The 22,521-nt window shown below is 35.0% G+C and overlaps 1 protein-coding gene across 1 annotated transcript in view; it reads right to left on the reverse strand.

The window, feature by feature from the left end:
- Positions 1–22,521, reverse strand: part of WDPCP (WD repeat containing planar cell polarity effector) — a 346,888-nt gene that overhangs the window by 315,208 nt on the left and 9,159 nt on the right. Inside the window, exons 2-4 of the mRNA XM_055329451.1 lie at positions 10,204–10,288; positions 2,527–2,574; positions 1,624–1,674 (exon numbers count right to left, since the gene is read on the reverse strand). Of these exons, the coding sequence (XP_055185426.1) occupies positions 1,624–1,674; positions 2,527–2,574; positions 10,204–10,288 (184 nt within the window). The remainder of the gene's footprint in view (positions 1–1,623; positions 1,675–2,526; positions 2,575–10,203; positions 10,289–22,521) is intronic.

Here is a 22,521-nt window from a genome sequence, read left to right on the forward strand (position 1 = left end):
GTAACCCTCTCCAACCTGAAAATTCCTATGAGTGAATGGATATACCGAGGAAAGAAATAAAACACAAAATGTGATGCATAGAATATAAATTTAAAAGTAAGCATCACCTATTAAAACTTTTTTATCTAAAATGATCCTCTTGGGCAGCCTGGGTGGCTCAGTGGTTTAGTGCTGCCTTCAGCCCAGGGCGTGATCCTGGGGTCCCGGGATCGACTTCCACATCAGGCTCCCTGGATGGAGCCTGCTTCTCCCTCTGCCTGTGCCTCTGTCTTTCTCTCTCTCTCTCTCTCTCTCTCTGTGTGTGTGTGTCTCTCATGAATAAATAAATAAAATCTTTAAAAATAAATAAATAAATAAATAAATAAATAAATAAATAAATAAATAAATAAATAAATCCTCTTTAAAATGTATATGATTCAATAATGATAAGCCTGTCTTTTGTTTTAAATGCACTTAAATAAAAGATAAAATTATTCAGTAGAATCTCAATGTTAGCCTAAGACAAACTAAAAATAGTTTTATTAAAAGAACAAAATGTTAAATTCATTATAATGATATCTATTTCATCAAGAAAGTTGAATTCATTTAATTCTCCTAAAAAATACTTCTAAATAAGAGCTGTATGTATGCATTTATGTTCTGTGTATGTACTCATATAATATACAGTATATACAGACATTTAAACTTTACAATAGAATTACTATATATCTTATTTCAGCAAATTAATTTCATTCTATAAACCTAGTGTACGTGTAGAGCATATGTGCAAAGTTTTAAATTTATACTGCAGTTACTAATGCAGCATTTAAAAAAATTAAATGTGAGCTCACCCACTTAAAACAAGGGAACAGGTAGGACTTTCAGCTCTACCTGTATTCCAAATAAAACTTAAATTATATTTAATTTCAAGTCATTAAAACCACCTTTCATTGTAGCTGTATTATATATATATATATATATATATATACACACACTTATACATCTGAGAAAAGACTATAAAGAATAAAGTGCTAATAATGCTATTCATTACAAATTTTCTTTTTTAACAAATTTTATTTTCTTTGAATGGGTAAAACATTAACAATTTAGGCATGGCATATAACAAAATGTTATCAGAATTTAAGTCTGATACATTTCTTTTAAATACATTAAGTGACATAAATATGGTTCATCAAGAAAGTTTGTTTACACAGGTATCTCTCTTATCAAAACTGGATAGAGATTTCTTTTAAGATTTTATTTATTTTATTAATGAAAGACACACAGAGAGGCAGACCCAGGCAGAGGGAAAAGCAGGCTCCATGCAAGGAGCCCAATGTGGGACTCGATCCTGGGACTCCGAGATCACACCCTGAGCCAAAGCCAGACGCTCAACCTCTAAGCCACCCAGGTGTCCCAAAACTGGATAGAGATTTTAATGGTCTAAATTAGAAATGACTAACAAATGTAATTCTCACCCATGTTTATAGACCTAAACAATGGGAATTTATAATTATAAGAAATTTGGAAGGAATAACATTTCCTATTTGTGCAGAAAGCTTAAAATATTTTTAAGACCTAATCTTCAGGGATTATTAAAGTTCCAGTTTTATAATAATTCCAAAAAAGTAAAAATAAGCTTACATTCTGCCAGCTTCTGCTTTTCTTCTATGTTACCATGCTCTGTCAGTGATACTGTAGCAGGAGAGAGAAGGAAAGAAGAAAAATAACTGGAAATTATTTTAATTAAAATACTTTGTATTTTTAAATATGCATATATAATGTGTATTATGCACATTGTTAAGATTAATAAATTATGCTAAATTTTTTTAAAGGCAGTTGGAAGAAAACGTCATAATGTGGATGTTTTCATTTCATAGAGGTATTTCCTAAATTTGTAGTGAAAGGGCTTACACGGCACAACAGGTGGACCAATATCCTGAGCTCACAATCTCTTCGGATAGGGAAGAGAACTGCAACCGAGTCCAAAACAGAAGTTACTTCAGTCTGTCATCAGAACCATGAAGTTAGCCTATTAGCCACCAAGCTACACACACAGGATGCCCACAAAAGCCCCACTTCAACAGAGACCAAAACAGGAAGTAACTAGCTAGAAAGACCTTTTGGCCCATCATGAAACTTCTGGGATTAACAGGATTAATCAGATAAAGAAAATTGATCATTCACTCAGAAATGCCTATTTCAGATATCAGGTGAGGATCCGGGAGGCCAGCAACAGTGGGACCCACGCATTAACAATGCCCTCTACTGGAACACTGATAGATAAATGCAAACAGACTGTCCAGTTATCAGTTGGATCGGCAGTAAAATGAAAATTTTCATGTTCTTCTACAGCATTTTCTCAATATTGCTTTATTTTATATAGAACAGCTATCAACCTCAGCATTTTTCTAAAGAACTGAAGTGACTTTTTTTTTTAATTTTAGAATTTATCTAAAGGTCACATAAAGAGTTTTTAATGGTCAGTATTTTATAGTTTAGAATATTTCATTTATAAAAATTAGTTTAGTAGAATAGATACTTAACCTGGTGGGTCTTTCTTGTCGTAATACTGGTAGATCCCAATGTCTCTATCTATGGAAAAGAAGAAATAACATTAGATTATGGTAAAAAGTTTATTATATGGCAGGACTGGGGTGGGGTAGGCAAGGAGGACAGAAACAATCTTTTTGAAACTAGAAATAAGTAAGATAGTTCAAGAGTATCTGGACATGAGTTCATCTATTCTAGGGATATGCAGGAACTGGAAGTTTTATCAATCTAATTTAAAAAGATTATACAAAACTAGAAGAGCATGAGGAAAGAAGTAGTTAAAAAAAAAACTGAAATCAAGGAAGACCAACTTTTCTCTTTCACACTTCCTCTGATATTTTTCACAGGGTGCTACCAAAAGGAACTGCCACTAAGCAATGCCAAATGAAATTAGAGGATGGAAAAAAAAAAATGCCCTAACTGTTGGATTCTGAGCTGTTGTTTTCTTCTCTCTACTTTAGCTTAAATCTAATATGGTGCTTGGGGGAAATTTGCAGGAGAAAAAGAAAAAACTAGAGGAAAGTATGGTTAAGTTATCTGAAGCTTGTTTAGATGCAAAAAACCTTCCAAACTCATTCAAGGTGCTATCCTGGGGCCATGGAAGCAAAGCAAGGCTTACTAGATTTTGAGAGCACCAAGGACTCTGTCCTTGCAATTGAATTACAGCAAAACCAAATAATTGTGTCCATTTTATTCCTAGCTGTGAATAGTGAAATATTTTTCTCTTTGAAGTAACATTTATTTCCCTCCTTGCAAAATAATTCTAGTTACTAACAAAAGGATACAAGTTTCTAAAGAAGTGGAAGCAGTACAGGCTGCCCCCTAGTGACTGACTGCTCCAAACTTTCTCAAACTGAATGACGAAACTTCAAAAAAATGTATTACAGTTGTAATTTTTATTTTTTTAAGATTATCTAAGTAATCCTGCACCTAACGTAAGGCTCAAACTCACAACCCCAAAATCAAGAGTCACATGCTCCACTAACTGAGCCAGCCAGGCACCCCAATACAATTAACTTTTAAACAGAGTTTTTAAAAATAGTAAATCCTGTGTACTTATTAAAACTCCATTCTATTCATCATGCCATTAATTGGGACATACAATTTTTTTAAGGTTTCATTTATAAGTAATCTCTACACCTAACATGGGGCTCCAACTTACAAACCCCCAGGTCAAGGGTCACTACTAACTGAGCCAGCCAAAAATCCTGGGACATATCATTTTAAAGAATACAATCTCTTTCTATTGGTTAGATTAAAAATATTTGGGCAGCCCTGGTAACTCAGCGGTTTAGCGCTGCCTTCAGCCCAGACTGTGATCCTGGAGACCCGGGATCAAGTCCCACATTGGGCTCCCTGCATGGGGCCCACTTCTCCCTCTGCCTGTGTCTCTGCCTCTCTCTTTGTCTCTGTGTCTGTCATGAATAAATACGTAAAAATCTTTAAAAAAATTAAATTTAAAAAATAAAAATATTTAATAAGGGGTGACTGGGAAAGGTCATAAGTAGGGCTCCTAAAATACCAATAATATTTTATTTCTTAGGTGATGATTTTATGGGTATGTTCATTTTTTGATAGTTCAAAACATATTTTTATGATCTTATCCTTTTCGCATATGCTCTACTTCAATAAAAAGGTGAGTTAAAAAAAATCTAAGAACCATAAGCATTATGAACACATGCAATATTCTCTAGTGTAATATTCCATCACTAGATACAACCAAATATTTACAACTGTAGAACAGAACTATGAAGACCATAAAGGGCCCTGAATTCTTAAAAAAATTTTTTTTTTTTTTTTTACTTAACTAATCTTTACAGCCAACATGGGGCTTGAACCCTGAGATCAAGGGTCCCATGCTCTTCTGACTAAGCCAGACAGGCACCTCAAGGGCCCTGAATTCTGCGTACAAGTCTGATCTACTCCATCTGACCCAGGGTGGCCTGTCAAAACCCAGTCAGAGACTATGCTGGATGAGGAAGGTGTCCAGACAGTCAGCCTGATGGTATGTCAGAACCCTAACAGGGTGAGAAGGACATTCACATGGGGCAATGGCCATGACGGGTGTCAAAGTGAGGAAGACATCCACAAATGGAGGTAGCCCAAAAGGTTGTATCAGAACTCATGTGAAAGAAGAGGGCATCTATGTAGGGGAGGGTATGGTCAGAGACAGGAGGCTAAGTCCATAGAGAATGGATTAAGTAAGCAAAAGATATGGAAACCTCAGGTTTCTCACTATCTGAATAGAGAAATACAAATACAGAAAGGAAGAAAATTAGAATGAACCCTATGGTGGTAAATTAAAATCAGTTTTTAATATATAGAGATAGATGCAAAAATGAATGTGGATATAAATATGTATACATACATATATACACATACATTCCCTAGGCTCTGCCCACTGAGAGCCTGGTTAACAATGACACTCCAATAGCAGTAAGCACACTTAAAGAACACCCTGGCTTCTAGACACCTCTCCTCTAAAAGGAACAAAGCAGGGTGCCTAAGTGGCTCAGATGGTTAAGCATCAGACTCTCAATATCAGCTCCGCTCTTGATTTCAGAGTCGTGAGTTCAAGCCCCACGCTGGCCATAGGATTTACTTAAAAAAAATACTTCAAATCTCAAGCATAATGAAAGTATGTAACTGGGTTACTAACTTAATCTAAATGGCAAGAAAGGCTTTTCTAGATGACTTATTAAAGCTGAGCCCTTAAAAAAGGAGGATTTCATATGGGCTCAAAGACAAGAATCTTCCCAAAGAAAATATATAGGCCCTGCTAAAGATCCACTTGAGACTGAAGACCTTACTGCACCCTGAGGCCACTATGCACTACTGTGAGAGTATTCTCTAAAAACTATACACTGTCTGAATAGGAGAACTAGAGACAGAGGACTTTAGGACAGATGGAAGGGCAGGGAAGGATTTTACTAGGAATATAACAGAAGACTAGGGGTATAACGGAATCCAGATAAAACTGACCAGATTTCCAACTATGGAGTCCTAGCTGGGTAAGGAGATAACTGGTGAGGGGAATAACAGAGTAGGAAAAAATAAAGGGACTAAGAGATTGATGGACTGCCTTAGGCTCAGGGCATGATCCAAGAGTCCCTGGATCGAGTTCTGCATTAGGTTCCCCACAGGAAGCCTGCTTCTCCCTCTGCCTATGTCTCTGCCTCTCTCTCTCTCTCTCTCTCTCTCTCTCTCATGAATAAATAAATAAAATCTTAAAAGAGAGAGAGAGAGATTGATGATCTCAGAGAAGCATAAAACCTAAATAATATGGGAGTAAGGGAACAAGATGAAAAAAATAGGCAATTATGATTAGAGGGGAAAAAACTTCAATTTAAGATTCCAACTATACAATAATTCTGGCTTCATTATAAGAACAAATAATAATAAAATGCAAATCCTTGTTTTGGAGAATGTCAAAATAGCTAACAGTACAGTTTCATTAAGATTTAAATTTTCAGGGATCCCTGGGTGGCGCAGCGGTTCAGCGCCTGCCTTTGGCCCAAGGCGCGATCCTGGAGACTCGGGATCGAATCCCACGTCGGGCTCCCGGTGCATGGACCCTGCTTCTCCCTCTGCCTATGTCTCTGCCTCTCTCTCTCTCTCTCTCTCTGTGACTATCATAAATAAATAAAAATTTAAAAAAATAAATAAAATCTTTTAAAAAAAAAAGATTTAAATTTTCAGAAATGTATTTTGACTAAGGATTCTATTGTTTTTTTTTAATGCAAGACACAGAAACATAAAATATAACACAAAAAAGGACCTTAATCTCTTCAAGCTCACTTATTCCTTCCATAAGAAAATTATACCTATATGCAGTTGAATCTATCATACTTCTTTTTAATTTTAAGTAATCTCTATATTCAACATGAACGCACACTCCAAGATCAAGAGTCACATGTTCTACTGACTTCTTTTTAAAGAATATTTGCATTGATACCATTTTGAGCTTCCTAGAAAAATATCCCTAATTATAAATGATATTACCATTGTCTCTAGGGGTATAAAAAGACTGCTATTTTTGGCTTTCAATCTTTTTTAAATATCTAATTCAAACATGTGCAGGCCTTTAAAAAATTCAGGTATACTGCTAAAGTCATTCAACATGAACAACACTGTGACACTGTATCTTCTAGCCCTCAATATCTACCCCCTAAGGGACGCCTGGGTGGCTCAGTGGTTGAGCGTCTGCCTTCAGCTCAGGGCGTGATCGTGGTCCAGGGATCAAGCCCCACATCAGGCTCCTTGAGATGAGCCTGCTTCTCCCTCTGCCTGTGTCTCTGCCTTTCTCTGGGGTTCTCATGAATAAATAAATAAAATCTTAAAAAAAAATACCTACTCCCTAGAGATAACTATTTTCAATTATGAACTGTTTCTTCTCTATATTCCTTCATATTTGCAAATAGTATTCTCACTCTGTAATTTCTTGATTCTTCGGTTGTAGGTATTATCTATTGCCTATCCACTACGGAAATTGAGAATTCAGTTATCTTTTACCACTATGTTCCCCTCCCTATCTACTGACACTTACACTTCTCCCCATCCTCCCCATACAATTAGAGCACAATTTTTGGTTAAGTCCGCGCTAACAATGTTAATGAATATCTAAATTTTATTCACAACCAAACCATGGGGTAGGTACACTGTGACTGCATTTCCTTTTTTATACAATGTCCCTGACATTAAAAATTGCCTTGTTTTTTATTGCTTTAAAAATATATTAACACTAATTAATCTCCAATATACTCTAACATTATCAATGACCAATCAGTATAATTTTTTCATTAGCAACCTTTCCCCTCCAGCCTCATGATCCTGTACCATTCTGGACTAACTTCTGGGTCTGATGCACAGACACTGTCTATTTTCCTGTAAAGACAGGTGTGTCTTCCTCTGTCTTGGTTTAATTACCTTGTTTGGCAAGACACATACGTTCTGGCAGTTTAATGAGAAAAGGAAGGTGAATTTGGTGAGTATTTACATAGCTGAAAATGTTTTTTCTCACAAATGACTGACTAGTTGTCTAGGAAATAATTGTTGGAAATAATTTCTCTCTGAATTTTGAAGACATCATTCCATTGCCTCATAGCTTCCACTACTGGTGTCAAAAAGGCCAAGGGCAATCCCAATCCTTTGTATGTGATCCATTTGTTCTTTCTTTGCTATAAGGTCTCTGGGTTTTTTCTTTATGCTCAGTGTTCTGAAATTTCACACTGATGTGCCTTCATAGATACCTTTTCCATTCATTGTGTTCAGTACTTAAAGGCCCTTTCAACCTATAAACTCATTTTCTTAGTTTGAGGAAAATTTCTAGAAATATTTCTTTGATAATTTCTATTTTTTCTATAAATTATATTTCTATAATTTCTCTTTGCTGCTTTTCCCAGAATTAGCAATTGAGCTTAGAATTCCTATGTTGAGACTTTACTAGTCTTTTCTCTCCTGTTTTTTAATCTTCTCTTTTGTCACAGCTTTCATTTTTTTCTATCAGAATTATGTGTATTTCAACATAATTATGTTTCCTTGATTATAAAAATAATATATTATTGTATAAAATTTAGGAAATAAGCAAAAAAGTTAAATGTCCCATATTTCCAATCTTCAGAGATAGCTACTAATAATATTTTGTTGTCTCTCCTTAGAGTTTTTTCCTCTATGTATATTTTTTACTGTTATAAAAAAATATTGTTGTAACATTTCTGTTTCAAAATTATTTTAATTATTGGATAAATACAAATGATATGTAATGTAAAAAAATAAAAGATTAAAAACATTAAAAAATAGCAAATCTAAAAAAAAGAACATTACCTTTTTAAGCTTCCTGTGTACTCCTTCCTATTTCCATCCTACATCCTCTCTTCTCAGAGCTATATTAAAATTTTCTGTCTATAATCCTAATATTCTTTATAGTATTACCATATATATTTGGTATATTGTTTCTCCTAAAACAATACATTATTTAATTTTGCCTATTGTTTTTGAACTTCCTCTAAATGCAATCATACTGTTTGTACTCTTCGGCAACTTACTTTTAAAATTTTTTTGCCCAATATTATATTCCTGACATTTATCCATGCTGTTGCATGCAGCTGTAATGCATTCGTCTTCTCTGCTGCATAAATGTTATTTATCCATTTTCCTACTGGGTTGTTTCTAGGGTCCTGAATCATAAACAGTACTATTATGAACATTTTGTTACATGTCTCCTGGTACACAAGAGTCAGGGCTTTTGCTAGAATATATACCTAGGAGTGGAATTACTGGTCAATATGTAACATTCAGTAATTGTATCAGATAATGCCAAATTGTTTCCTGAGGTGGTTGAACCAGTTTATATTTTCAATAGCAGTAAAAATAAGCTCAATTTTTTCCTGTGTTGTTTTGGGGGTTTATTTTTTCTATTTTAGGAGAGAAATTTTTTTTTCTTTTGAGTTAAAAATTTTTTTCTGCTATTTTTTATTTCCAAGAGTTCAGAATAACTTTCCAGTGTTTTCTGAAACTTCTGGATTTTGTTTCTTGCTCTTCATATTTAAAAAGAGGCACTAGAAAACTGATTAGAAGTTCTGTGTACATGAATAGGGGTTGCTGACTGGTGGGCTTTACTGATCAGCCAAGGACCAGGGTGTTTCCCCCTCAAATGTCAATGTCAATAGGTCTTCTCTCCGGGGTCATACAGTTGCTCTAGGCCCTCAAACTCCTTTCTTGCAAAGTGTACAACTGGCTGCGACATATTTCAGAATCAAATGAGATTAAGAGGACTTCACCCATCAGTATGTAGGTTTCCAATTCATCCCCATTTTCACTTGAGCACCTATCCCCTGTCTTCTTCTCCTGGAGCTAATGTCTCCAAGTTTAGAGCCTCTCTAATTAAGCATTTCCACATGTATGAGAGGTGTCTCATACTTCTCAAGCAAATTTTCAAGTCCCTTTGTTGTCACCCTCCTGCTGCATCCTCATCCTTTTGGAGAATCTGGCATCTCAAATTTTTGTATCTTTCTAGAATTTTGAGACAAATTGGCTCTTTGGAATTCTCTTCTGTAGACATTTGATATTCTGATTTTTAAGCTTTGCTAATTTCTCCAGCCCTCCTATCTTCCAAAAATTGCCCAATTGCAATTGTCTCCTCTTGTATATTCTCTTCGTCCTTATAGGTTTATGTTTTCTTTATTTTAATTCATTTATTCTCATTTTAGAAGAATTTGGGGAGGAAGCAAATGTGTGTTAAATCTACCTTGTTGAACTGAAAATTCTATTCTTAACATTTTAAGCAAAGTAAACTTAGTGAAACTATAATTACATTTGCAAGGCAAACCATCTTCTTAGTAATGATGCTAAAGGCATATAAATAAAACATTCCTCCTAGAGTTGTTTCAGTTAACCAAAAAGGAGAGGATTTTTTAAAAGATTTAAAAGATTGAACATGTATGTATCTTAAGGGGAAACAAATATTAGGCCTATAAAATCAATTTTCACAACTGAAAATCTAACTCAAGCTGAAAAAATAACACTCAGAGTAACCAAAAAGAATTATTTTTCATTAAGTGTAAAAAAATAATGCAACTCTAGCTACACAATACAGGCTCTAACCTTTACTAATACTTACAACGTTTTAACTTATATTTGAAAAATATTGAAATTAACCCAGAGCTCATTTACCCCCAATGTGTAAGGTATTCTTCAAAGACCACAGGTGCAGTTCAGTCAAGCAGAAAGACATCTGATGGCAGAAGAAATCTCTGTTCTGTTTAAAAAATAGTTAAAAAGAGATGCCAATTAATTATCCTCTATTGTCAATAAAACCAAGACCCCCTAGGAAAACAACAGAATCATTTGACACTACTCATATTTGAGACCCGAGGTCCATTAGAATAAACATATCTTAACATATCCTTGGTTAACAATCCAGAAATAAACTCTAGAAAGAAGAAAAATACATTCTTCCTAAATGTAGTATGCCATCTCACTGAAAAATGTGGTAAGAAGAATCTATGTATTTGAATTTTCAGTAACTTGTTGGATTTTTTAAGGCTATGAGTATATTTAGAATTATTTAGTATTTAAGCATTTTTAAAAACATCTTTAAAAAAATGAAAGGAAACATCTGTTAGGTAATTATTAAATACAAACACATTTTGTGGTGTATTTTTAATATACAAAGCAAATATTTATGATCTTCCATATATAAACAAACTAATTAAAATGGAATTGGCAAGGAAAATATATACAGTTACTATTATAAGAAACATTTACTTAAACGTAAACTATGTAAAACCACATTAGCATTCAAATTAGTTTGTTAATCTGCATGTCATGATAGATCCAGATATTCTACTCAAATTACATTAAAAAAGAAAAAAAAAGAAAGAAAAAGATAACAAAACAGTGCATAAAATATTTCCTTCTAGTTTTATTTTTTTTAAGATTTTATTTATTTATTAGAGACAGAGAGAGTGAGAGAGAGAGAGAGAGAGAGGCAGAGACACAGGCAGAGACACAGGAAGAGGGAGAAGCAGGCTCCGTGCGAGGAGCCTGACGTGGGACTTGATCCCGGGTCTCCAGGATCGCCCTGAGCTGACCGCGGCGCTAAACCCCTGAGCCACCGGGGCTGCCCTACTTCTAGTTTTTTTTTTTTTCTTCTTCTAGTTTTAATATCAAGATATTATTGGATATTACTGATACTTTTTCATGAGGTAGTACCTCATTAATTTGGACTAATTGGAGAAAGGTCAATATGAATCAGAAAAAAAAGTCAACGTTTTATATTTGAAAGAAATTTATGTAATTTCCAAATGTTTGCTTAGAAATACATATAGTACTATACTGTATGAATAGTTTGCTATATATATTAGAAATATGTAAACTATTGATATTTTCTTCATAGAGATCCTAAAGGAATTACTCTTTCCAACAAATTTCTGAATAACGAAGAAAGCTCGAAAAATATTTTATGACATCTTTTAAACAGAGGAAATAGTCCTCAGCTTCTTTTTTTTTTTTAAAGATTTTTTTTTATTTAATTATTCATGATAGTCACACAGAGAGACACAGAGAGGCAGAGTCACAGGCAGAGGGAGAAGCAGGCTCCATGCACCGGTAGCCCGACGTGGGATTCGATCCTGGGTCTCCAGGATCGCGCCCTGGGCCAAAGGCAGGCGCCAAACCGCTGCGCCACCCAGGGATCCCAGTCCTCAGCTTCTTTAACATTAGGAGTGACTAAAAATATTTCCCATACTATTGATATGGGTGATAACCCAGAATTATTTTAGACATACTACAAACTTCTTTCATCCTTACCTTCACTTTTACATTTGATGTCAGGGTATTTACAATAATCAAGAAACAGATTCATGTTCAAATAACAAGATGCAGTGTGCCAATACTGAAATGGCAGCGCGAACAATGGGAGAGCATAAAGGCCAAACCTGCCTGGAACAGTGGGGCTCTGAGAAAGCCACAGAAAAGTTGTGAAATGTTAGCAGGACCTCAAAGAAGCATAGGATTTTACCAGTTAAATGATGATATAGAAAAGGATGATGATGATAACAGGCAACAGGCAATACTTGCTAAGTACCGACCTCATTACAAGTACTGTTCTTAACATTTTATATATATTAACTCATTTAATCCTCGTAGCTATCCTTTGAAGTAGTAGAATGAGGAAAATGAGGCACTGAGAAGCCACACAGTGAGAATGAGAACCATTACTCCTAGAATGAGGAAAATGAGGCACTGAGAAGCCACACAGACAGCAGGTAGTTAAGGCAGGCTTTGAATATAAGAAGACTGGCTCCAGAATCTGCGCTTGAAACCAGAACACTCTACAGTATTGGGCTATCTAAGAGGTGTGGGAGGGAGAACAGTTAGTAATGTGAGTAAAAGGATGGCATATCCCAGGAATCACAGTAGATTAAAATGCATGTAGAAAGTGATAGAAAAATGAAGCTGAAAAAGATAACAAGGAAACAGGCTATAAAGATAATAGAGATTTTTGGATTGATCTGAGTTCACTCTCCTCCTTGAACTTAAGTGCCTTGAAAGGTTAGCGATAAAACAAAGGACCCTTCAATCCCCAGATCAAACCTGCTGTAACCAGAAGCTGACTGCCACTGTATACAGATATGAGCAGAAGAGCTACTGGACCTCATTATTATGAAAGAGGATGAAGTTCCTTACCGGCAGGCATTAAAGAACAAGTGATATTAAGCCAATTATAAGTTTTTCAATTCAATTGAGCATTGTCTCAGAATTGTCTCCTCGGGAGTGACTCTAGTGATGCTACAATTACTCAAAATATTTCCAAAGCCATATTCTTTGGAATTGTTTTCAGTTAGTTTTATGAGGCTTATTTCAGGATTCTTACTTTACGGTTATACTTTTTTTAAAACCAAAATACTTACTGTATTAGAATATGTAAACTGTACCCTTCTCATTTTGATGGATGAAGCCTGGAATGTTTGTTTAAAGAAACATTTAATAAACTAAATAAATATTTATTTGCATTTAGTAAGCTTAATGTATAGATTCTAGATTCAAAATGCCTGGTTTCTTATTCTAACTTCTCAGTTTACTAGCTAACTGGGACAACTGACATAATTTAAGTTCTCCCAGATATAAAATGGGTATAATGAAGTATCAACCTCAGAACTATTTAAAGGGCACTTTTATTCAATTAATTTATTGTTACCATTGTTGTTGCTGCTACTGCTCAATATGTCTAGCATTATACAAATTTATATAGAAAAAAAACACAAGAAGTGTATTTCATACAATCTCTCACCTTAGATAGTAATTTCACAAGGTGAAAGGGATAAAAGAATAAGTACAAAGTACATTAGGGGTTTTATGAAGGGAAAACATCTCCTTGTGGAGGAGGAAAACATCTCCTTGTGGACCTAATTCAGGTACAAGAGGACATACCTGAATTAGGACATGCAAATGGATTAATATTTCACAAAGAACAGAGAGAGAATGTGATGAACAGAAGCATATTTCCTCTGATATTGAGGAACACAGTCACAAATTCAGACTACACTACAAAATAAAAATTCACATCCTTCAGTTTAGTGTTTACTCAGACACCAATAATTAGAATTTATCACAATGTGGGCAAAGACAAGGCTGAAATTTAGCTTAGAGTAGCTAAATAAAGAAGTTTTATTATGCAAATTCAATATGAAAAAAATTTATAGCTAAAGCCAAAATGGCCATACCTTTACTTATATATCAAAAGCAGACTGCATTTGAAACTGTTTTTCAATTTAAATCAATTCAATAACAAAGAATTTGTCAACTTTCCCCTCATAACAGAAATGGAGAGTAAGGAATAACTGTCTTTGTAATCCATACTAGCTATTTCTAAAAGGCAGGAGTGCTTTTAACTTGAAAACCAATAGATTCAGGGTACCTAGGTAGCTCAGTCAGTTAAGCGTCTGCCTTTAGCTCAGGTCATGATCTCAGGGTCCTGGGATCGAGTCCCACATGGGCTCCCTGCTCAGCGGGAAGTCTGCTTCTCTCTTTCCCTTACCCCCTCCCTCTGCCTGCCACTCCCCTGCTTATGTGCACATGCTCACGCTCTGTGTCAAATAAATAAAATCTAAAACAAAACAACTAAACAGATCCACTGCCCATATTTGTACTAAGTCTGAAAGTCCTAAAGTACTCAGAAATTACAGCATTTGGGGGAGAACGAGCAAACTGAGGTCCATGGAGAGCTTCAAATGTCAAATGCAAAGGCCAGGACCCTTTGTATTTGGGCGTAAAGAGAAATCCTGAGAATATTGCAGGTTTGAGTCTATGATCTGGCTTTGTCTTCCAGCTTAGTATCAAGGATTCATGTCTAGTCTCAATGGGGTGTGAAGGCTGAGAAAACTGCCCTATTCCTCAAAATGCTCTGATAGATAAACAACATTGCTCCAGTTTCCCACTAAAAAAAAAAGGAGAAAGGGGGAGAAAGACGTTTTGCTTTATAAAGGACTTCTTTATGGCCCCCAGAGGGAACATTTGGCAAAAGGGTAATGCAGTGGCTACAGGAGATAATACCCAGCAGAAAGAAAGCAGGACTGGCAGCCCTTTGGATTAACATACTCAGCAAGAGTGATGGAATCCAGATAAAATGGAATCACACTCAGCAAAGTAGACATGGTAGCCAAGGAGTAAGCCATAAAACCTGGAGAAATATCAGCAATAATCAGTTGATGGAACAAGGCTAGCAAATAATAGGTGAGGAAAGGGAGAAGAAAATAGTAAATGTCCACTAGTAAATGACTGTACTTGTTTATGAGCACATGTAGACTCCCCCCAAATATATTATAATTAAGGAGGAGGTTTTGCAGGAGTCATGCTATAACAGGCAAGCCAAAGACAGTCAAATGTGAGTTACTCCTCCTTCTTTTCCCTTGAACTTTAAATATTTGCTAGTAAGACCATATAAAACTAAAGAGAATTAGTGGAGTAAATAAAACAACCTTATAAAAAAATCTGTGATAATAACTACATGGGCATGATAAGAGGGGACCACAAGTCAATATACGTTTTAGTCCCCAAGATATCTTGCTATCTTTACACTGTGTAGGTTTTTAAAAAAAAATAACACAGATCTTTAAATCTTGCATCCTACTCAAGAATGCCACCAGTTAAAAAGAATGCTGGTAATTTCCTTGTTTGAAAAATCTGCCTGGAGGAAGTAGTCAAGACTGAGCTTGTATTATTTAAATATTGTATTAGCGCATAAATAGTTGTTTTGAAGGAGGGAAGAAAAGAATTTCAGAAGAATGCTGGATTCTGCATTGTGGGATTGGGGTGTGAGCAGGGATTAAAAAGGTAGAGAAATAGGGAGTGCCTAAAAAAGTTGGCTGAGAAATGCTGCCCCTGCTCAATGCCCTTGTGAATTTCTGGGAATAAAATCCAATGCATGATTTAGAACTAGAACAAAAGTAGCCGTTTAAGGGAAATATTAAAGAATGAGTGAATGAATAGAAAATATAGCAAAGAATTATCCAAATGAGAAGAACAGAAGGAAAAACCTAAACAACAAAATGCCCCTACTTTTTAATCTTAAAATAACTCTTACGTTTTTACAATTTTCTGTTTAATTTTGTACAGCAGCTGGTGACAATCCCAGATATCTCAGAAGGCCACACTGAATCTAAACTTCCAGTCTCCATAAGAGAGTAAGAAGCATGATTTAAATCAATCTTGACCTAAATCTGGATTATTCTTCTACACGGAGCAGAACCAATGATATCCCAAATTTTGAGGACAGAGATGAGAGTATCCTAAAAAGCCTTCTTTTTACTTACAATTTTAAAAAGTTTAAAGCCCTCCCCCCAAAACAGGTTATATTGTAAACAATATATATTTGCCTTCATAATTGTTATCATAGACTAAATTTTAAGAAAGTAACATGCAAAATAAAAAGTTGTGCTAAGATGTTGTAACCTGTTTTGCTTTTGATAATTTTCTTTTGAAAAATAAAAACTATGTTTTAGAGGTACAGATTTCTTGCCACTAAGTACATCTGCAAAAAAGTATACTTGTCTTCCCTGGTTTCTGAAGTCAGCTATTTTGGCTGCTTTGGGAAGGAAGCCTGAGGGCAAATAAAAACCCTAATGTAAAATATGATGGGAAAGGAAATTACAAATTTTAACAAAGAGAAGACACTGCTGTGGTTTAACAAAGATAAATGATACCTGGTGCCAACAAGATACTTAAAATAAATGTGTATCAGCACAATACCTCGGAGAGCCGAAGGGAGTCTGTTGAGCACAAACTTAGAGTGGATACTTGCTATTTATTACCAATAGACTTTCTGAGGAATATCTGGTCACCAATTCAAAACGTACAAAAATAAGGACAACTAAATATTAGCATAAATTTAAGATAAGCATTAGTTTACTTGTATTTGGTGTTTTAATCCTCAATAGGTAATTTTCAAATTACATAAAATACAATGTATTCGAGATGCCTGGATGGCTCAGCAGTCAAGCTCTGCCTTTGGCTCAGGTCATGATCCTGGAGTCTGGGGATCATCAAGTCCTGCATCAGCTCCACTAGGGAGCCTGCTTCTCCCTCTGCCTATGTCTCCACCTCTCTCTCTGTCTCTCTGTCATGAATAAATAAATAAAATCTTTAAAAAAAAATACAATGTATTCCCCTATAATCTCGTCAATGCCATCAACACAGAATTATATTAATACTTGTTAAGCATATGCATGAACATACTTAAGCAATGTCACATTATTGGAAATTAAGATCTTAAAAAATATTTTGAGGTATTCAACACCAAATCAAATGATTAAGCAATGATAAAAAAATTTGTGTAAAAGGACACAGGAGTCTCAAAAAAAAAAAAAAAAAGACCTCAAGTTTGGACTGAACCCACAACAGAAGACTAGAGTGTTAGAAACAGTGAGTCATTTGTACCTCAGAGTCCCATATTAATTATATAAATTATCAATTAAACTACATTAAATTAAATATCACCAATATTTTGAGCACTTTAGATGTATGACATTTTACCATGAATCCTAGATACAAAGATTTACAAAGTAGGGTCTCTACTATCAAACAGTTATAATCCAGTGCAGCAGATAAAATATCCAGAAAAAAAAAATACAAAGTTTCTGGTAAGTGCTAATTTAGCAACAAAGGGCCAGGGGTGCTCAGTAGATGCTCTAGTTTGATAATAAAGAAATGTTCTTATAAAGTAGAAGGGTGTTTGAGGATTGTTAGATTTTGAGAGAGGATGAGAGATAAGAATGAGGGAATAATATACAAAAGCACAGGTTTGCAAGCCTTATTTGAGAAATAATAAGCAATTGGTTTGGTACACAAATACAAGAGAGAAATCAGGGCCACACTAAGAAAGTCTGAATGCCATACTTAGCCACCAGGACTTCACATCTTATGTGCTTGGTAGCTTATGAGGAATAGTGACAAGTTTCTGATCTGGTAAGGGATTTCAGAAAAAGTAACAGATTAGAATTGTTGTTGGAAGATTCACTCTTCAGGTGGGAAAGGAGGAATGATACAAGTGACCTGTTTGAAAAGAAATACAGTAGCAGGTAACATTAATATTCAGTAACAAGAACTTGAATTGGGATGGTAGCAATTGGAATATAAATAAAAAGAATTAAAGTCACCCTTTGAAGAAAGAATCAACAGCATATGTGAGAAAGAAGGAAGTGAGAAAGACGGAAGAATCTGGAGTAACCACCAAGGAATGGGGATCTGGTTACTGCTCAGTGACCCTTGCCTTGAACATGGCTCCTCAGAGCAGGCCTGTCTCTCTCATCCTGTGCCAGGTAAAATGGTACCAGTACATTCTGCTCACGACTGCCTCAACTACTCAATCCACACACCTCAATCCTCTCAGCCACTGGCCTGGTTCCTCGGTCTCCTGTATTACTTTTCTCTTGCCCCTCAGTTTTTGTAACTCTGGCACTCCCTCTTCCTTAGACTGTGATTTAGCTTCTTTACTCTGGTGAAGGACTCACAAATATCATTTTTCTTAGCCACACTCACTTCACAAGAACCCCTTACACAGACCTGTTCCCACCTGGTTTATTTTAGTTTCAGGAAGAGGAGTTGGCTTAAAATATACATAGAAACAGGTTAAGCTAGAAAAGGAGCAAGTTTTGCCAATGCAGGTTAGCTGAGTTTTTGACACAGTGGAAATTTAAGGTATAAAAGTAGATATGGGTAGAAATGTCTAGCTGGTAGTTAGAAACACAGAAAAGGGAACTAGACTGCACCAAAAACTATTTTGGGATTTTCTGAATAGAAAGTTAAAAACCACTGAATAAGATCCCAAAAGAAAAATAAAGTCAAAGATAGATATTTTGGTAATTCCCCAAAAGAAAAACAATGAAAAAGAGATTAAGACAATATAATGTCAAAAAAAAAAAAAAAAAAAGACAACATAGTGTCAGGAAAAACAGGGAAGAGAAAACGGCATATGTGTTTTTTTAAATGGTTATATAGTGATGATCAAACTTGTTTCTGAATTTCAATGTAGAGATGACCTCAATACAGTTTAATGAGAAGTAATGTTTTATCAAGGACACACCGATTAAGTCTTCTAAAGAAGGTGTGGTTCCAATGCTCTGAACGCTGTAAGCCAAAACTGCCTCAATTTTAATCTGGCTATGACAAACTTTCCCCAAACCATTTAATCTCTCTGCCTCAATTTCCCCACTTACAAAAATAGGGATAATGATATTGACCTACATTTGTAACAATGTTGTAAGGATTAATTAATGCTGTATAATGCTTTGAAGATGAAAAGCACTGAACATTAGTTGGTATTGCATAAGTAATTGCCTATAATACTGAAATTTTATCCTTTAATTTTATTCAAACAGCAGTTATCACATAAATGTCCTAGCTCCCTTAGTGACATCTTCAAATATTATTATTAAATTATTATTTTAATGTATCTAGACCTTTTCTAGATTATATCATACATGTTATTTCACAGTATATCAAGATTTGATCAGTTCAGAAGTCTAGAACACCTTTTCAACCTAAACGTTAAGAACTAATATTCAGGACATATTTATTTGCTAATAAGCACCCAAGTATTTGCAAGTATTTAATAAATGCAAAAAGATAGTATTTTAACTTAGAAAATTTTAGATTTAACAACACTAACCAATTATATGGTAAAGGCAAAATACAAAAGCACAAAGCAATATTAAAAACAGTCTTTTAACAAAAAAAATAATAAATAAAAATAAAAACACTGTCTATAATGTCCTTATTTCTAAAACAACCTATACCACCTATAAGTGTACAAGAAAATGAAGAGAGAAACTTTTATTTTTTAAAAAAATTTTTTAAATTTTTATTTATTTATGATAGTCTCACACACACACAGAGAGAGAGAGAGAGAGAGAGGCAGAGACACAGGCAGAGGGAGAAGCAGGCTCCATGCACCGGGAGCCCGACGTGGGACTCGATCCCAGGTCTCCAGGACCGCGCCCTGGGCCAAAGGCAGGCGCTAAACAGCTGCGCCACTCAGGGATCCCCAAGAGAGAAACTTTAAAATCCATTAGACACTGTCTGGTCTTTTGTTTCCTCTTGGATTTTTAAATTATAATAGTAATGCATACTTACTGGTTTAAAAAAATGCAAATATAGAAATATTTGATTTTGAAATGACTATGGTCCCCTTTCCAGCTGCCCTCTCCACTCTGAACAGAGCAATTGCACAGCATGGCATGTGGTCTTCCAGATTTTCTTGATGTACTTCAGTATGTCCACATCCATACTTACTTGCTTTGTGTGTTTTTTTTAAGATTTATTTATTTATTTATGATAGACATAGAGAGAGAGAGAGAGAGAGAGAGAGAGAGAGAGAGAGAGGCGCAGAGACACAGGAGGAGGGAGAAGCAGGCTCCATGTCGGGAGCCTGACGCGGGACCCAATCCCGGGACTCCAGGATCGCGTCCTGGGCCAAAGGCAGGCGCCAAACCGCTGAGCCACCAGGGATCCCCTTGCTTTGTGTTTTTGTAAAGACAAGATTTTACTATACATTACATTTGCTTTTTCACTGAACACGACAGCATGGATATTCTCTGTCAGCATACACTGATTTACTTCATTGTTTTTAATAACTGCAAGATGTTCCACTGGATAGTGATAATTTACTTAACCATTTCCTTAATGTACAATCTGTTTCTACTTTTTGCCTTATGAATAATACCATGAAAACATCTTACATTTTGATAGGTAATGTCAAACTGGCCTCCAAGATGACTGTGCCAACTTGCATTTCTACCAATAACATGATTATCTTTTCCCCTATATTCTCAATAACATGGAGAATTATCAAAGTTTTACACTTTTGCCAATCTGGTAGGTGAAAATTAGATTCCTATAGTTTTTGGTTTCATTTTTCCATTTATTACAGATCTCAAACACCTTTTCATGTACTTTTAAACAATTTTGTTTCTTCTATAAATTACTTGTTCCTATCTTTGTCCATCTTTCTATTGAGTTCTTTATTCCTTTCTTTGAGTATTAATAATATCAATCCTTTGTTATGGAAATTGGACATATTCAGCCATTTTAAAAAAGTTTTCAACTATTTTATAGATGAAAAAATAAAAGAATATAGAATTCATGTTGTTTTCAAAATTGAGTGTAAGCTAACAGAAAGCTTTTTGAACTCCACTCAACTAATGCTTTGCACAAATGCCCTGGGCATAGGTGGTTCTTCACAGCTGCTCAAAATTGGTCAGATGATGCTATTTCTAGATGAAGCAAAAGGCAACAGATGCTTATGTTCCAGGAAAAACTATGCATCATTCTTCCTATAAGAATTTAGAGGAAAAAAAAAAAGAATTTAGAGGAAATTCTATGCCTAGAAAGAAAAGTAGGAGACCCTTCACTTTGTCAAAATATATTGTGGCAGGGATGACTGGGTAGCTCAGCAGTTAAAGCATCTGCCTTTGGCTCAGGTTGTGATCATGGAGACCCAGAATTGAGTCCCACGTCGGGCTCCCTGCATGAAGCCTGCTTCTCCCTCTGCCTCTGTCTCTGCCTCTCTCTCTTTCTGTGTCTCTCATGAATAAATAAACAAAATCTTTAAAAACATAAAATAAATTTAAAAATATATTGTGGCAAAAATCTTTATAAATCTCCTGTTATTAAAAAAAAATCTCCTGTTATGCTTAAATTTGGAAAATATTTCTCTAGGGTGTTGTTTAAATTATTTAATTCATTCAGTTAAAAAGATTTTGTCCATTTAACATTTTCCATACTGCAAGCAGTTTTGACATTTAGACAATTTATCAATGGCTTCTTTACTGTGGCCTGTTTCCTTTTCTTTCTACTCATTACATGAAACAAATTAAATTTCACTAATATTTAAAGATCAGTGTTGACCTTTGCATAGCCATTTTCTAGGTTCCTGTTAATACAAACATCTTGTTTGCTGATGCTCATTTTGAATATTTTGCTGCACACCATTTCCGTTATTCCAAAGAGATTTTTATCTAGTTGAAGTACATTTTTTCATGACCTTGCAAAATAACTGCAATGGCTTATACAAAGCATTTTGGGGGGGGGGAGAAAAAGGTATGTTTACGTATGCAAATAATAACAATAAAATAATCTTTGCCTACCACCACCTTTACCATATGTATTCACCTTTCTTATCTACAGAAATAAGGACTTAATTCTTCTCTTTAGGATGTATTTCAATCACAACAATAAAAAGACAAGGAAAATATAAATTTTGGCAATGTAATCATGATAATTAATCTAGATTATAATTCCATAAATATAGTCTATTGCTATACTTGGATAGAAAGAAATGGGACTCTGAGGAGAGAATAAACTGAATTTCAGGAATAATTCCTAAAGAGCTGAGTTAAAAATAAGAGAACACTGAAATGCTCTTATCTAAACCAATGCTAACTGCCGAAATAATTTGTCAATTTAGATTTACTGTTTTAAAAAGCATATAAATCAAAGACTGTGCAAAGCGAGCAAGAATGAAAAAAAGATAGAGATCCTTTCTCTTCAAATAGAAAAGACAGTGAAAAATTTTGAAGTGGCCTCCAGCTATACCACCTCAACCTTGTCAGATTTCACTTGTCAACACTTTGATGACAGATTGCCACCCCCTCCTCTAAAAAACAAACCCTAGTAACTGTTGAAAGAAATGGCCTCTTATAAAAAGTGGAATATCTCATGCAATTTGATAGTTGTATACTTTAAAATCTTTTTTCTCCCCCAAAAGAGACCTGAAAAACCTTCTTCTGTGGCTTTAAGCTAAAAAACCCTCCCAATGTAGGGACATAAAAAGAGTATAATATTTTTAAATACCTACTTGATGCATTTTATATTCATTATTTCATGTAATCCTCACAGGAGCCCTCTGAAATTAATGTACTAAAAATTGTGCATGTATTTACCTGCATGTGTATGGTGTGCATAAAAGAATTTTTCTGGGCAGGGAACAGCAGT

This window comes from Nyctereutes procyonoides, unplaced genomic scaffold (genome assembly GCF_905146905.1).
Source record: "Nyctereutes procyonoides isolate TBG_1078 unplaced genomic scaffold, NYPRO_anot_genome, whole genome shotgun sequence".
Taxonomy (NCBI): domain Eukaryota; kingdom Metazoa; phylum Chordata; class Mammalia; order Carnivora; family Canidae; genus Nyctereutes; species Nyctereutes procyonoides.